Genomic DNA, 17,225 nt, shown 5'->3' with positions numbered 1-17,225 from the left:
GGTTCAATTCTTTTTATCTTAATTTTATCTTTGGCTGCGTTTACTGTTTTTGTGAACAGCTCTTGAATTTTCTTTACACTGGTATCTTGCCCAGGCAGTGTCCTGAGAAAGACCGCAGTGTCTGTTCTTTTGGCAACTTTATCTATGGTTTCTTTAGTTATGTGCAGCTTGGTTGGCGCTTGCGCAGCCACCGCCGCCCAGGTCTTGACCGGTTGGTTCCTCAGTCTACTGTTTTCTTTTTCTAATTCTTCCACCCGGCCTTCAAGTTTCGCATGGGCGATAGCCCATGCTGTGAGTTCATTTTTTATGATTGATAAAGCCGCTTGGTTTATTTTTCCATTTTTGACATTCTGCTCTAGGAGCAGTGAAATTCTAGCGTGTCTCTGCATTACAGATTCACCTTCTGCCTGTCCCAGCTCGTCCTGGGGAGAGGGATCAGACGCAATAGAAGCGCGTTTGGACGCACAAGAATCATTCGTTTCAGTTGTCGCCATGATGAGTAAACGAGTGATAAAAGATGGGAGCCCATCTTTTGCCCCGGACCGGCTCCTCTGGCATGGGGGGGGGGGGGGGACATGAGGCAGCTCGCCCACCGGCCTTGCCCCAAGGCCAAAGGCACTCTTCGAACTGCAGGGTTCAGCGCGCCATTGCCAGCGCACTGGTCCCCATCGGTGGCTCCGTCATCGTCGATTTCACCCGATGCTCCTCGGCAAGTGCACCCCGCACTCCGGAGAGGCGGATGCACCTCTCGCCCTTCCCGCTTACTAGCCCAAGCTTCCGCCTCTCGGCCAAGGACTCACAAGAAATATTTGAAATTATTACGTGCAATAAACATACGTAAAGTTGTACTTCAAACCGGAGAAACGTATGTTTCAAGTAGTATTAATAAGAGTATCGTGGAAGAATTAAATCAGCTGAGAAATGTTGGCATACTATTTACGCAGGAACTTGCGAAGTAGCAGAAAATATTGGAATATCACCTGAACTGAATGTAATGATTGATGACGGAGAGAAAAGGCAAGGCAGAAGAAAACGCTTTGTTGATGAAGCAGCAGGGGACGATTTAAACCATAGCTCGAGGAACAGTTTTCAACTAAATGTTTGACACGTTATTACACAGCTGTTGGGAACTTCACTGTACCGTGTGCAGCCGCACACAACACGGACACATTCCGTTTCCTGTGGAACTACATAAGCGAACACGATTCTCCGGTCGAAGAGCTTGTGGGAAACGACGAAGCTTGCTATAGTGTAGACGTTAATAACGACGGTCTCGGAGAAGAAATTTCACTGTTGAAAATATTCGTGAAGGCAATGTTGTGTCTGAGCATTTCTTCTGCGCCTTGTCAGTACTCTTTGTGAGTGAGGTTTTGAGTGACGGCCTCACGGACTGTTCTGCCGTTTGCCTGCTGGCTCCTCACAAGCAGAGAGGCCGCTGACAGTTGTGGCAGGAGTCACGGACTGGCAGAGAGCGGCGAGTTGCGTCAGCTGCGACCGCAGCACGGCCACAGGGAATGAAGTGAGGTGACAGCAACTGAGTTGATAGGCATGCACTCTCCACTACACTTATTTACTCGATGTATGAGTGAAGGTAAGTGTAATTTTATTACCTGTAGCTCCACGACTTGCGTTACCATCTCAGCTGTGCCGTTGTGACCGATGAGTGTGGAGACTCGTGTGCGTCACTGTGAAATTGCTTTCGTGTGCTGAAACTCGGGCCTCGGTGTTCTGTCTCGAATACAACTAGAATTACTTTGCTCGTTGCAATCTTTTACGTCAAGTAGTGACAACAATAACAGATAGAGAGGATTTCCGTCACATTTTGTATGCGTGTCATGTTGTGGTCTGATTGTGTTTAGTTAAATGTAGACTGACAGTGTGGTTCCAGATGATAGTCGCATTATGTAGTGTGAATACTGCTACTAATATCTCATTGTTATTAAACACAACAGGTACGGTAGAGTAGAATGTTTGCTGAATATGGAGAAGTAAATTGAGTCTGATATCAGGAGCGAAAATTCTGATGATAGAACTCATATAGCGTTAATCTCGGTATGTTAAAATTAGAATAGTCTGATGTAGCACCTTGCAGACTGGTGTGAAACGCTTTTCAGCGGTCAGATTTTATGGAGCAGTTGTGTTTGTTCACAATGAACTGTTGACTTTTGCCATGTTTAGTCTGGAAGTTTTACTCGAGACATTTTTGTGAGAGAAGGATTGTCCGTTGTTACCTGAATTATTTTTCTGTTATCTGGCGTCGTCTGAGTTTTGCTACAGCGTTGCTTAGAGTATTTGTTATGGTGTAGGCTACTGGAGGAGGGCTGAAGTTAGTGAGTCACAATAGGATTGAGTTTTTTGGATCTTTATTTAAAAAATTATGAATATTGCTCTCCTACAGATTGTTTCAGTTCTTTTTTTGCACAGAGTTCATTGTACTTTCTGCCTCATGACAGCATCTCCACCAGCCGCCTGTGGTTGAACTGCCTGGCGAAGTCCAGCGCTGTCCGCCCCTGAGCATCTGTGACCACCCTGTCGGCCCCCGCGTCAAGCAGCGCATCCGCCACTTCTGCGTGGCCGTTGTGTGCCGCGTGATGAAGCGGCGTCCACCCAATGAAACTGTCCCTGGCGTCCACCGCCGCCCCCGCCCCCACCAGCAGCCTCGCCGCCTCGACGTCTCCTCTCCACGCTGCCCAGTGCAGGGCGGTGCAGCCCCACTCGTCCCACGCCCGCACGTCGGCCCCAGCGGCGATCAGCGCCCTCAGCTCCTCCACTGCCCCCTGCTCAGCCGCCAGGACCAGCCTCCTGCCCCTCTCCTTAGCAGAGAGGCTCCTGCACAAAACACACAAACTGCCACTCTCTGCTACAAACACACAGCACACAAAATGAGGAAAACAGCCACACGAGGAAAAAGCTGTTGTGAATAAGAATCTGTCCTGAAACAAACCTACCGTATTCCCCCTCCCACAGTACAAAACAGTGCGCAATTGTGTGTACATATTACAGTACATCTGTTCTATCCTCCTCATAAGAAAATCTTCATTCATCGTCCATTACAAATAGGATCATAAAACCTCTGAAGGAATTTCATTATCACATTTTGTCACACTCATTCCTGGAAGTCAGCTCCTTTGCTCTCGGGACGCTACACCTAACCAGTCGCTCACCTTCACTACAGGACAGGCTTCTTGCAGCTAAATGGTTCAAATGGCTCTGACCACTATGGGACTCCACTGCTGAGGTCATTAGTCCCCTAGAACTTAGAACTAGTTAAACCTAACTAACCTAAGGACATCACAAACATCCATGCCCGAGGCAGGATTCGAACCTGCGACCATAGCGGTCTTGCGGTTCCAGACTGCAGCGCCTTTAACCGCACGGCCACTTCGGCCGGCTAAACTTTTCACTCGAGGGAGACTTGAACCAAGGACCTCTCGTTCCGCAGCCGCTCACGGTAACTACGAGACCACAGCACTCCTTTCTTGCAGCTAATACTGGTCTCTGTCTGCAGCTTCACTGCCAGACGTCACGCACAAGAAGAGTCCCATCTCCCGGTTTTCAAAGAGACACTTTTCTAATATACAGCCAAAAGAATTTCACTGCACTTACCGGCAGTTTTCTTGACACAGTCTCACCAAATACCGAAACTGACACACAGACAATTTATTCAAAACATGTCAGATATAACAAACACCAAATTGGCAACTCCACCTACATGAAAACCTGTCTGTGTGTCAGATTTTATGGCCTCATAGCATATGCACATGTATTTAACATGTGCTATCGTGCTCAAAATCATCTGAACGACCTCAGTTGTCGTCCATCTTAATGTTTTTGCGGCGTAAGGACTGTTCCACAAAGTTTCTGGCATGCAGCCGCATAAATTCAGTGGTTTGGTCCTCGGGTTTAAAAGAACGGACCAAGTGCAGCAGCGTCAGTCACCTCGGCCAACTCTGGAGATGGCAGGACGGTGTTCGGCCGAAATATTATGGAAGAAGCTGAATTTATGCGGCTGCACGCCAGAAACTTTACGGAACGATCTGAATTGTGTTTCACCTGATTTGTAATCAGTCCTCATAACATTGTTCCTCTGCTCTGTTTTCGGTACAGTCTTTGCCTATACAAAATGTTCATTGCATGAGGCCACAAGAGAAAACTGCTCTGTGTGATTATCGGTTTACATGCAAACTGACACTTCGATAATGCAAATACCAGAAAACGTGTTATTGAACATTACACAGCCATTACGCTTGCATATTCAAACTTATTGTAATAAATGAAAGCTCAGAAAGCAGCATCCTCCTTTAAATGACACGACGAAAGTTTTCTTACTGCGCTACTATCCGGGAATGCAATCTAACAAGTAAAGAAGAAATATCTCAAGTATGGTTTCAGTCACAAGTAACAAAGAGAGTGCAAGTTGAAACTTGAAATGATATGCCATAAAGTTTAGTGTTTCCCGGAGATTCGAACGCAACACTTGATCGGGTGGTTAACTAAGCACAATGAAACGTCAGAGATCGTCATTTTTAACCAACAATGAGATGACAAACTGAAACCAGGAGACGAAAGTGTTTTGTGTTATGGGCATTCGAAACCAACACCTGTCAACACTGACTTCTAGTCACGCATAGACGTTGAGCAGCGAAATGTGGACATGTCATAATTTTAAATACAGCAATGAAAATTTTCTGCCAACTAGGAATGGAACCCTAGACACATCGTTGTTGACTACATACAAAGATACCTCGACTGTACTATTCTCTTTCACCAGTAGCTAGGAGTGGCATGTTTGAAACTGACACGACAGGACGAAAAGCTGCCCGTCTGACTTGGGACTCGAAACCAGTACCACCATTACTGTTAACAAAGCCCAGAGAATCGGTAAAATCAGAATAATTTCTCACATGTATTTTGCTGTGCTCACGTTGCAACTTAAAGTGACATGCCAGGGTTCGAACCCAGAGATGTGTCTCTTGTGAATGTCTTTATGACTTTGCAGACAAGAAGAGACAATGAAGCGGTGGAAATGCATCATGTGAAAGTGATCAAACGTGACGAAAAAGGGAGATCTCAGTTCGAATTCCAGTCCAGCGTCAATATTTTCCACGTCTCAGGCTCGAATACAGTAGGAGTCAAGTGCCCTGTGGCCCTGCACGGAGATTGGCTCATTGATAGATATATATATCACGTAAGGAAGGTAGCTGGTGACAGAGTTTCGACCTGCCATGACCTCCCACTCTGTCGCGGCCGAGCCTATACCGACTCTGCTACAGGTTACCAGAGGTGGGATAGGTGCTGCTTATGTTTGTCAGCTGTGTGAAACGAAAAGGTCAGCATATGTAGCAAGAATCATTTCAACTTTTTCTTAACTAGCAACTATTACCAAGAATTAAAATTCATGCGAGTTGCGGTATTCGAATCCACTACATGCAGACTAGAAACTCGCGCCCTTAACCCCTTTTCCTTAATTTAATTTTTTAACCATCCCGAGGTCTGGCCACGACGCCTCCCCCATACCTGTCACAGAGTCGCTGCGCTATTTTCGCGCATAATTTTTTTATTTCTAATTTTTTTTATTTTTAGCACTTCATCTGAAGGACCATGTTTGCACACAAAGTAACTCAGCTGAGAGCGACGCCTTCCAAGTTCCGTGTTCACGATGGTCTGCTTTCCGACTTATTTCTCAACATCTTGTAACTCGCCCAATGCTTCGGTTCCCGAGGCTCGTTTGCAAAGTTGGTCTTCTGCCATCCCTGAGCACTGCACGCGCTGGAAGCTCCGTGCTGCGATTCCTGATACAGCGGGTGACGATGAATGTAACGCAGAACAGCAGAAATCAGTGCAGTCGCTTCTGGTTAAAAGGAGTTTTAATATACAGAATGAAGTAAAATAAAGTGTACTAAAAAGTAGCATGTGTTCTGTCGTGAGGACCAGCTTTTCCTCCGAGTTTCCTTCAACACAAAATAAAGTGCTTCTGACCTACGTATTTTAAATTAGATTTCTGTTTACTTAAAAATAAATAAGTCAGTAAGAAACACCATTTAACACAAAAGAGCTTAAGGACGATTCATTATGATGTTCTTGCGTTTACGCCTTTTTCTATTCACTTTGCACTCTGTACCACGTAACTGTATGTACTGAAACATGTTGCGAAGTTCCTCTCGCAGTTTCCCGCCTCAGCGACGCACACGCCGCCCCGTGGTCCGCTTGTGCCCGGCGTGCGTGCGGCGACCCACCCAGCGTCCGCCCGTCTCGTTTCCCTCTGCTGGCAGGTGGTACGTTGTCTGTCCTCTTAGCCAGTTTACAGCATTCCTTTATTCACACGGCACGTCGCTACGATTCAAAAAAATTGGAAGGTAAGGTATTGGGAGTAGAGTTCGTGTTATTGCGGCTAACAATTATGTGATAACTCACCAGATGTCCTTCACTTGAGCGCGTACGAACCTCGCCTGCTATCAGGTCGTAATTGTCTCACGTGCTGCCGACCACCCAGGTGGACTGCCTCAAGTTTCGCTTTGGTTGCTACTTTCCTGTTTACTGCCCTCTACCGAGTAGTTTTCACACTTGTTGGTAGGTGAGGGGTGCCGATGTTTGTTCAAATGGCCCTCCAGCTGTAGTGCGGCTGCTTTTGTACAGTCACGTTTCCGCTTTTGCTTCTCATTAATTCCACGTACATGTTCTTGACTTTCACCATATTCGACGGCCAACTCTGGTTTGAGTATAACTGAGTTCGAATCAAAATTGTTCAAAATGATAAAAGCCATTGGCGACGTGTCGTACATCTGTGGGTGGATTCGAGACAGTGGGAGTAATTTCGTCTGGTAAGTGCGGCGTGAGGGTCGTGTGTGTCTTCTTCTGCATGTCGTGTGTGGAACACACGGATATAGTTTCTGACTTTCTCCCAAAGTCGATGAGGTTTCATCCCCCCCGTTTCCGCCTGAGATGGTCAACGTGTCAAACTTTATCTTAAAAATATTACCACGAGTTAGAAAATGACTCGTAGCTGACGGAAATCTTGCTACTGTTTCACGTGGTATGGGTAAAACTTGTATTGGGGAGTGGCGGAAATAACATTGATGGCAAAGTTTACATCAGAATTAAGGACCACGAAGCTGACAAATTGCAGGGATTCTGCTATGTGCGAAGCGTATTTACACTTAGGGACAAGGCGAGGTTGTTACAAAAAGTTATTTAGCACACGAAAACAGGACATTCCTCGGAAAACAAGGCTACTGGTACAAAAGATAGTCCTTAACTGGGGAAGAAACCTATGAATGTATGTTTGTACAAAGTACTGTATGAAAATGAATCGTGGATTACGGGAAAAAACGAGAAGGAAATCGAAGCATCCTAAATCGGTGCTATTGGCGGATGTTGCAATTAGGTGAACTCATACCAGAGGAACCCTGAAACGTCCCTCCAGAATAGGTGAGGATAACAATACGTGGAAAACCGTGACATGTACAAGGCTCAGCGTAATAGGTTACATGTGAAGTCATCAGAGAACAAGTGCCATGGTGCTAGAGGTAGCTGTAGAGGGTAAAACCTGTAGGGCAGGACAGAGATAGGAGTGCACAGCACAAGTAATTGTGGACTCTGGGCGGTCACAGCACTCTAAACTTGTTGTTCACACAGACAGAAACATGGTCAACAGCAGGCAGAGTTTCTGCTTCACATGTGTGTTGTTACTGGGACTGGCCGTTACTCCATACTGCGGCGGGTCGGCCAAAGTCGTCCACACCCTGACGAGCTGACGCTCTGCCGACATTTGCTTCTCTTTGCTCCTTGACAAGCATATTTGTTGTTATTAGCGGAAATTTTATGGCTAATAATCGTTTTTCTTTTTGTCCTGTCTCAGCCCTGCCAACCACCCCAGATGGTCTCACGAACGTGTTTATCTGACCCCTGCTAGACCATTCCAATATGCCAAGAGTACTGGACGTTTATCTCTTTTGACAAAAGAGAGTCACACATTCAGTGCAGTCACAGTCACTCCCTGCCACCAGATTTTCTGTGTACGACGTTGGCGTATGTGCCTGAATTATCGCTGACATTCGTTGGATGAGAATAAATCACTGAACTGTTGACAGTAACTCACTATTTTATCTACCAACCTATTCTTAATGACTCCCTCTCTCACGATACAACCTCCTATCATGTCGATACAGCCCCGTTATTCATGTGACTGTATTGTTCTGATTTTATTCCAGTTCGCTTTGCTGACCGTCATTATATCTAGACTCAGCATTTACACTTTTCTTTTTTGTATTTATATCTTATCTACCACATAAGACTCGTGTGTGTGTGTGTGTGTGTGTGTGTGTGTGTGTGTGTATGTGTGTGCGTGTGTAGTGAGGGAACTCACCGCAAGCGAGAGACAGTGGCGTCATCGGGTGCAGGAGTCGTGGGCGGTGCAGGAGCAGCAGCAGCAGCAGGAGTCTGGCGGGTTGTGCCAGCAGTGGTGGTGGTGGCGGTGGCGGTGGTGGTGGTGGAGGTGGTGGTGGCGGTGGCGGTGGTCGTGGTGGAGGTGGTGGTGGCGGTGGCGACTGCGGCGGTGGTGGTAGAGGTGGTGGTGGGCCTCATCTGTGTAGCGGCTGGTGGGCTGCACACACAGAGAGAGAGGCACAGTGTGAGCAGGCGTGTCCTCGTGGGGTCCTGGGGACGGCCCACTGCAGTGCACACACACACTCGCACACACACGCGGAACAGGAGTAGTGGTCCAGTAAATACAAATGAATTACCAGTGCGGTAATCACATTCAGTTGCACCACCTGAGTTCCCCACAGCAGTTGCTCACCATACCACACAACAGGTAGTTCAAAATCAAGCATGAACAAAACGTACATACAGTGCCTGACACTTACACGAAACTTAATTACAGAGCCTCTGTACAGGCCAGCTCTGGTACTATCGTTCTCAAAGGTATCCGAATGATCTGAACTGGATTGTGCCTCTTTGTACGTGACCCACATAACTTAACTGCCTCGCATTTCATGTGCACCCTTTTAGATATTGTCGTTTTACCATACCATTAAAGTCCTGAAGTGTGGCATCTGAGACCAGTACAGACCAAAGTATGTGCTTCAGGCAGAGGCATTTGTACGTCTGTCTGTCTTTATAGCTGTTATAATGGTAACAGACAGTCAAATGTTAAGGACAAGTGGCCCTTCCAATCTTTGAAAAATATCGTGATTAACACTTTGAGCTACTTCTAACTTTCGTTATTTAACAACCACTTTTGAAATATGTATGGCCTGTAGGACAGCAGCTCCAGAAAAAAATTTCAAGACATTTGGCCTACCATGTGCAGTCATTACTGAACTGTCCTCTGTGGGACTTGCTCATCAGTTCGCAGCTGGCTCTGTCCACACCGCTCCCTGTGTGAGAGACCCCCTGCTCTGTGTGGCGGAATTACTGCAAGTCTACACTCTCTGTTCTGTGATATTTGTATGATTACTTCAGCGCCTCAGCGTCTCTGGCTATCAAGAAGGTTAAGGAGGAAGGTGGTGGTGTATATTTGGTGTATAAGACAGAGCTGGAAGAATTGGAAGGTTCCAGCTGTATTATATCATTCCCAGATAGAGAATCCGATGAATTGTAAGAGGTACGCACGAGCAGACCTAGGGTCACCTAGTTATGGTGGTGAACAAACTGAAAAGAACTGTTAGGAGCAATCAATGTGCAGATAAATGGGATTCTGAAGAGCTGACGAATGTAATGGGTTTTTCAAGTTGTGTGAGACTGTAGATAACGCGATAATGAATGTCTCAGCTGGAATTTCAGGTGAACAGCAGCTGATGTCTCTGACAACGCCAAACACGAAAATTGAACGGACAAATGTTGGAGCAAGGAAGGCAACTCTGAAGAAATCTTAGCAAACGGAAAAAATACATAGAATGATTGATGAAAGACAGAAGTACTAAAATAGTCAGGGAAAGCCAGGAATAAAGTATTACAGGTCGCTAAAGAATGTAATTCTAAGTTCGACGGACGATGAAGTAGAATGACTGCAATAAGTTTCAGGTAAATAAATAAAAAGTGATCGTAGGATGCACACATTCAGCACATAGAAAAGCCTAAAGATCCTTCTGTGAAATTAAATGCAGGGATGACAACACCAACACCCAACCTTCCAGATGTTAGACTCTCAGATCGGTGCCAAAAGCCATTATGTCGATGGAGTATGAACCAAAACAGGGCACGTGTAAACGGCAGTTAAAAGTATCACGAGAGCTGCTGAGCACGGGAGGAGCGCATCTGTGAGTAACTGCATCCTAGATCTCGTGTGGATGAGAAGGTATAACGTTCAAATACCACTGGTGACAACTGTGTTGGCGCGAAGCTGTTACATGAGACAACATTTTCCTTACATGTACAAAGACTTTTCGGAGTTTGTATCAATGTTCTTTTGACAGTTTGCTTCTTTTGCTCCATTAGTTGAACATCATGTACCTATAATTGATCTTGTTATGTTGTGTATTATTGATTATTGTTATTGCTGTTATTTCCACATGTGCAATGCAATTGTATCTTTATTTTTCTGTTCTGGTTGTATATGCTGTGAAACTACTAAAGCACTCTACAGCTTTACTGCTTTCAGTGAAATGAACCAAAAGCGGACCACCAATAGAACATTCCTGTGAACTCCAAACAGCTATTTTACATGTCATGTCCAGTATTAGAATCAGAATATAAGAGAGCTTTGGAAGGCTTAAGATCCAATAAGGCAGATCATATAGATAAAATTCCATCATAATTTCTAAAATCATTGGGAGAAATGGCAACAAAACGACTATTCACGTTGGTGCATAGAATGTATGTGTCTTAGGACTTCGGCAAAATACCATCAACCCAATACAAAGACTGTTAGAGCTGACAAGTGCGAGAATTACCGCAGAATCAGCTCAGCAGCTCATGCATCCAAGTTCCTGACAAGAATAATATACAGAAGAATGGAAAAGAAAATTGAGGATGTGCTAGATGACAATTAGTTTGGCTTTAGAAAAGGTAGAGGCACTAGAGAGGCAATTTTGACATTGTGGTTGATAATGGAAGCAAGACTAAAGAAAAATCAAGACACGTTTATAGGATTTGATGACTTGGACAAAGTGTTTGACAATGTAAAGTGGTGCAAGGTGTTCGAAATTCTGAGAAAAATAGGGCTAAGCTATAGCTGGAGATGTGTGGTATACAATATGTACAAGAGCCAAGAAGGAATAATAAGAGTGAACGACCAAGAGCAAAGTGCTTGGATTAAAAAGACTGTAAGGTGGGGATGTAGTCTTCCACCCTACTGTTCAATCTGTACAAAGAAGAAGGAATGAAATAAAGGAAAGGATCAGGAGTGGAATTAAAATTCAAGATGAAAGGATACCAAGGATATGAAATGCTGCTGACATTCCTATCCTGAGTGAAACTGAATTAGCATCAGATTTGATGGTCATGAAGCAGATGAAGTTAAAGAATTCTGCTACCTGGGCAGCAAAATAACCAAAGACGGATGGACGAAGGAGGACATCAAAAGCAGACTAGCCCTGACCAAGAGAATTCTACTGATATAAAACATAGGCCTTAATTTGCGGAAGAAATTTCTAAGAATGTACATATGGAGTACAGTACTGTTTGGTAGTGAAACATGGACTGTGGGAAAACTGGAATAGAGAATCTAAGCATTTGAGCTGTGGTGCTACTGGCGAATGTTGAAAATTATGTGGACTGACAAGGTAAGGAATGAAGTCATTCTGTGTAGAATCCGAGAGAAAAGGAATATATGGAAAACACTGACAACGTGAAGGGGCAGAATGATAGCACATCTGCTAAGAGATCGGCGAATGACTTCCATGGTAGCAGAGGGAGTTACAGAGGCTAAGGACTGCAGAGAAAGACAGAGATTGGGATACATACAGCGAACAATTGAGGACATGGATTGCAAGTGCTACTCTGTCATGAAGAAGTTGTTGGCACAAGAGAGGAATTAGTGATGGACCGCATCAAACCAGTTAGAAGACTGATGACCCAAAAAAAAAAGCGCGTCGTCCCATATAGCACTTTCACACATAATACGGTAAAAATTTAGGGTCGTTGGGTTGTGAACCCATGATCTTTGATACAGGAATCTTAGGCTCTATCAACTTCCGCATGAAAGCACCATACTTTACATACTCACTGTTAGGCTTGTGAAGTGCTCTGTAGTCCTGGTGTTACTTTTAATTAAGGTTTATGCGCTCTCTGCTGAACAACAGCAGACAGCTCGAACTAAATCGCAGTTTTTGTTGATAAGCTATCGACCTGCAATTTTTGTTACTGATCTGAGTGTCTGACATCTGCAGGTTTGGGTGTAAGAGTTAGAAAAGAATTCCGCTACTAAGTGCAAGGGGGGGGGGAGAAAGAGAGAAAGAGGGGGGAGGGGGGAGGGGGGGAGGGAAAGGGATGGCTGACAAAAGTACACTAAGCACCTCCATGAGGTGAGGGACTATTGGATGACATGATGGATGGAAAACTGAAAGTCGAGCTGGAAAACATAGCGGACTGGTCATTAGACATAGAGTTTAACAAAGCTCTGGACGATTTGTGCCAAAACAAAGCGAATGGTTAAATAACATTCCCTTGCAGTTTATATGATGCTTGCAGGAGGCTGCAATGAAACAACTATTCAAATTCCAGAATGGCAGAAGTGAAGCTGTGAGTACCGGGCGTGAGTCGTCCTTCGGTAGCTCAGATGATAGAGCAATTGCCCGCGAAAGGCAAAGGTCCCGAGTTCGAGTCTCGGTTGGGCACACAGTTTTAATCTGCCAGGAAGTTTCATATCAGCGCACACTCCGCTGCAGAGTGGAAATCTCATTCTGGAAACATCGCCCAGGCTGTGGCTAAGCCATGTCTCATCAGTATCCTTTCTTTCAGGGGTGCTAGTTCTGCAAGGTTCGCAGGAGAGCTTCTGTAAAGTTTGGAAGGTAGGAGACGAGATACTGGCAGAAGTGAAGCTGTGAGTACAGGGCGTGAGTCGTGCTTCGGTGGCTCAGATGGTAGAGCACTTGCCCGCGAAAGGCAAAGGTGCCGAGTTCGAGTCTCGGTCGGGCACACAGTTTTAATCTGCCAGGAAGTTTCAACTATTCAAATTCATCTGTAGAATCTATGGGACTATAGACATAGCAACAAATTTACAGAAAAATATCATCTACATACTCCACATGCGAGTAAGGACCATTAAATACGAACGATTTCGCACAATGAGCTTAATAGCTTATGAATCCTAATTGCTGGCACGATTAATATGTACAAGAAAGTAAGTTTGGATTTAACAAAGGTAAAAGCCCCAGAGAGATAGATCTAATCATACATTTCAAAAGGGAAGCAAAGTTTAAAGAAAATCACGCAGCCTTCATTGCATTAGGCCACCTTTAAAAAGATTGACAATGTAAAGTAATGCGACATGTGTGAAATCTCGAAAAATACGAGTGAGATATAGAATACAAGCAGATTATATAAATTGCTATATGTACAATAATCAACACGGAACAGCAAACACTGAAGCAAGGAATACTGTCATTAAAAAGGTGCAAAACAAAGACCGAAAAACTATCGCCAAGGGTTCAGTTTGAACATCAACGAATCGTTTGCGGAATTGAATAAACTTCCAGGAATTTAATTAAAATTGAGGGTGAATGTATTTCATTGATAAAATTCACTGGTGTTATTACCATGTTCACTGAAAGTGAGAAAGAAGTACCCAAGTGGTTGAATGTAATAAACCGTTGGATGAGCACAGCATTATGATTTAAACTAAAGAAATACGGAAATATTGGGGAGTAACAGAAATAACATCAGTGTCAAACTTAACATCAAAATTAGGGACCACAAATTAAATGAATTTGAGTGATTCTGCTACCTGGGAAGCCAATGTACACTGAGGGACAGAGCGAGATTGTTATATGAAGTAATGTAACAGAGGAAAACAGATCATTCCAGGCAAAACAACGCTACTGCAGCCAAAGATAGGCCTCAATTTTGTGATAGAATATCTGAAAATGTACATTTGGAGCACAGTATTGTATGAAAATGAATAATGGATTATGGGAGATAACAGGAAGAGAAGTGACTTGGAGCATTCAAATTGGGATGCAATAAAAGGATGTTGAGAATTAGGTGAATTGATAAGAAAGGAACTGTGGAAAGTGGGATATATCTGAAGACATCAGGGAATAACTGCCATGGTACTGGTGGAAGCAGCAGAGAGTAAAAACTGTAGACAAAGACCAAGATTGTACTACATCCAACAAATAACTGGAGACTTTGGATGAAAATGCTGCTCTGTGGTGAAGAGTCCGACCCTGCACCCCCTCTTCCCAGAAATAAATGATGGGATCTCAGCACTCTAAGTGTGTTGACAGACAGAAATATGATCTACAGTAGACAGTTTCTGCTTTGCATGTCTGTTGTTACTTTGACTACCTGTTATAGCAAAATAAAATGGTACAATCATGTTGGTCCAAACCCTGAGGAGCTTAGGCTTAAGAGACCACCTCTGCCAACTACTGCTTTTGTTTTGATTCTTGATCAGAGTAATTCTTGTTGTTAGCACAAGCTTAATAGAGGGGTCTAGGATCCTTTCTCCTCCTTTGTTTCTACCAACGACCCTAAATTTTCTCTTAAATAAATCTGTCTTTACTTGTCCCCTGCTACAGTTTCCAATACACCATGATTTTTAGATGTTTATGTCTCTTTAAATACAGTGTTATGCATCAAGTGCTCTTATAATCCCTCTCTGTGACTGGATTTTCCGTGTGTGACGTCGCCTTACATGCCAGAGTTATTGTTGGATTGGTTTACTGGTTCTGATGGGAATATATCACTGAAATGTTCACAATAGATCACTGCTTTCCCTACCAAACCATTTTATTTGACCTTTCTTTCATAATACAACTTCCTCATTCTGTGGATACTGCCCATTATTCATCTGACCATATGTTATGATTTTCTTTCCATTTCATTTTGCTAACCCTCACTGAATGTAGACTGATCCTTTACATTTCCTTTCTCTGTTTTTCTACCTTCTGTACAATGTAGTGCCAATGTGTGTGTGCGTGTGTGTGTAGTGAGGGAACTCACTGCATACGAGAGACAGTGGCTTCTCCAGGTGGAGGAGATGTGGGAAGTGCAGCTGCAGCAGGTGTCTGGCGGGGTGCGTTGGCAGTGGTGGTGGTGGCGGTGGCCATGGTGGCGGTAGTGGCGGTGGTGGCGGTGGTGGCAATGGCGGTAGTGGCGGTGACGGCTGGTGTGCTGCACATAGAGCAGAGTGTGAGCTAGCTGGCGTATCCATGTGAGGATGTGGGGGTGGCTCACTACAGCCAGCCCTGCTGAGGGGCCGTGCACACACTGGCAACTGGCAGACGACAGGTGCCGAATGCTGCGATAGCGGTACAGTTTATACAGATAAATTGCCGTTGAGTTAATGACATTCAGATGCACGCCTGAGCTCCCTACAGCAGTTGATGACAACACCATACAACAGGTAGTTCAAAATCAAGTGCAGGATTAAGATACATACAGAATTAGTGGACAGGTCAGCTCATGTACTATCACCCTCCAAATTATCCAAACAGCCTGAATTCCACTCCACCTGATTTGTATGCACCTACTTAGTGTTACTGTCTTGCCATCCCTCTGCTCTCTTTTCTGGTATGGGCGTTTCACTGTTCAAAATGGTTACTGCAAGAGACCACTTGAGAAAACTGATCTGTAAGGCTGTCAGTCCACAATCAGACTAATATCTCAATAATGTCAATACCAGAAAAAGAGTTATTATTAGATGACAGTCTTTAGCGCCTGCAAAACTCAAGTTTACTGCAATAAATGACATTTTAGAAACTAACTTTCACCTTGAAATTACGTGACGAAAACGTTTGTTCACACTGACATCCAGGACTCAAATCGAACAACCGTTGTCTCTGTTAACTAAATACCAAAGGTCTTAGATATCGTTTCAGTCACAGGTAAGCTAGCGTGCACGTATCTAAGCGCTGAAATCTTGAAGTTTCACTAAGTTTTGAGTTGGATGGCAATTTGAACCCAGCACTTAATAGGATTGTTAACTAGGCACAATAACACGTTATATATCCAAATTTTTCGTTGTTAGCGAGATGACAACCTGAAACGGTGAGGCAAGTAATTTTGTTCCTTTACTGGGATTTGAATCAAGTACGTATCATTGTTTCCTAGCCACAAACACACGTTAAGCATCTGCTTAGTTGACCTGTAGCGACATGTGCACATCTCTGAACTGGAAATAACGCGACGAAAAGTTCTGTGAGGGGCGGGAATGTAAGCCCGCTCGCAGCATCGTTGCTTACTGCAAATAAGGAGACGTGATTATCGAATTCTGTTTCGACGGTTGCTAGGAGTGACATTTTTAACCTGAAATGATGCCTTGAAAACTTTGGTAAGTGATCAAGTCGAAACGAACACCAACCGTCTTTGATGACAAGACATACGCAGACGATAAAATCACAATTACTTTTCTCTTTTGGTTTGATGTGCACGTACTAGCAGTTTAAATGACTCGATGAAAATCTTTGCAGCCAGCCACGATTACGAAAGATGCTAATTACTAAGGGCATACTGCTTGGAAGGATTTCTTACTACAGAACACTTTCGTCACACCGTATGCATGATGTTACATTCTGAGGACACAGATTAACCTTTGATTGTACATTTTTCCTCAGGGCCACAAAATTTACTTTTATGAAGTTAAAGCCCAGTGGTTGAAATGTCCATCTGACCATCCTAATTTGCGTTCTGCTTTATTTCCTTAAATCGATGGACGCAAATGCTGAGACCTTTCCTTTGAAAGGGAACTGTAGATTTCCTTCCCCGCATTTGGGAGCTGTAGATTCTGCTTTGACTCTAATGGTCTTGCAGTCGATGGGACGTTTGACCCTAAGTTAATCTCTTTTTTCTTCCTCAACATTTCCTATTGAATTCAAGTATTGCACGAAGGTTAAACGGTCGTATTTCAATACATTTGCCAGTAATCGATTGGACCGTACTGGTAAACTGTCACATCAGAGGAATACTATTCGAAATGAGAAAACTGTTTTCTGATGTGAATTCTTCGCTGCACTTACCACATACACTCACAAAATGTTTAATGCACCGTTTTTGAATGTTGAAACCATCATCCTTGTAACCTTCAAATGTACAACATTCAATACACCACTGCAAAAACCACA

The 17,225-nt window shown here is 44.1% G+C and overlaps 1 protein-coding gene across 1 annotated transcript in view; it reads right to left on the bottom strand.

The window, feature by feature from the left end:
• Positions 1–2,444: 2,444 nt before the first annotated feature.
• The window catches only part of LOC124553266 (ankyrin repeat domain-containing protein 65-like), a 64,498-nt gene continuing 49,717 nt past the window's right edge, over positions 2,445–17,225 (bottom strand). Inside the window, exons 2-3 of the mRNA XM_047127151.1 lie at positions 15,106–15,276; positions 2,445–2,829 (exon numbers count right to left, since the gene is read on the bottom strand). Of these exons, the coding sequence (XP_046983107.1) occupies positions 2,445–2,829; positions 15,106–15,276 (556 nt within the window). The remainder of the gene's footprint in view (positions 2,830–15,105; positions 15,277–17,225) is intronic.

This window comes from Schistocerca americana, chromosome 11 (genome assembly GCF_021461395.2).
Source record: "Schistocerca americana isolate TAMUIC-IGC-003095 chromosome 11, iqSchAmer2.1, whole genome shotgun sequence".
Classification (NCBI taxonomy): domain Eukaryota; kingdom Metazoa; phylum Arthropoda; class Insecta; order Orthoptera; family Acrididae; genus Schistocerca; species Schistocerca americana.
Note: the sequence above shows the minus strand (reverse complement) of the source record. Positions and strands in the feature narration are given on the sequence as shown.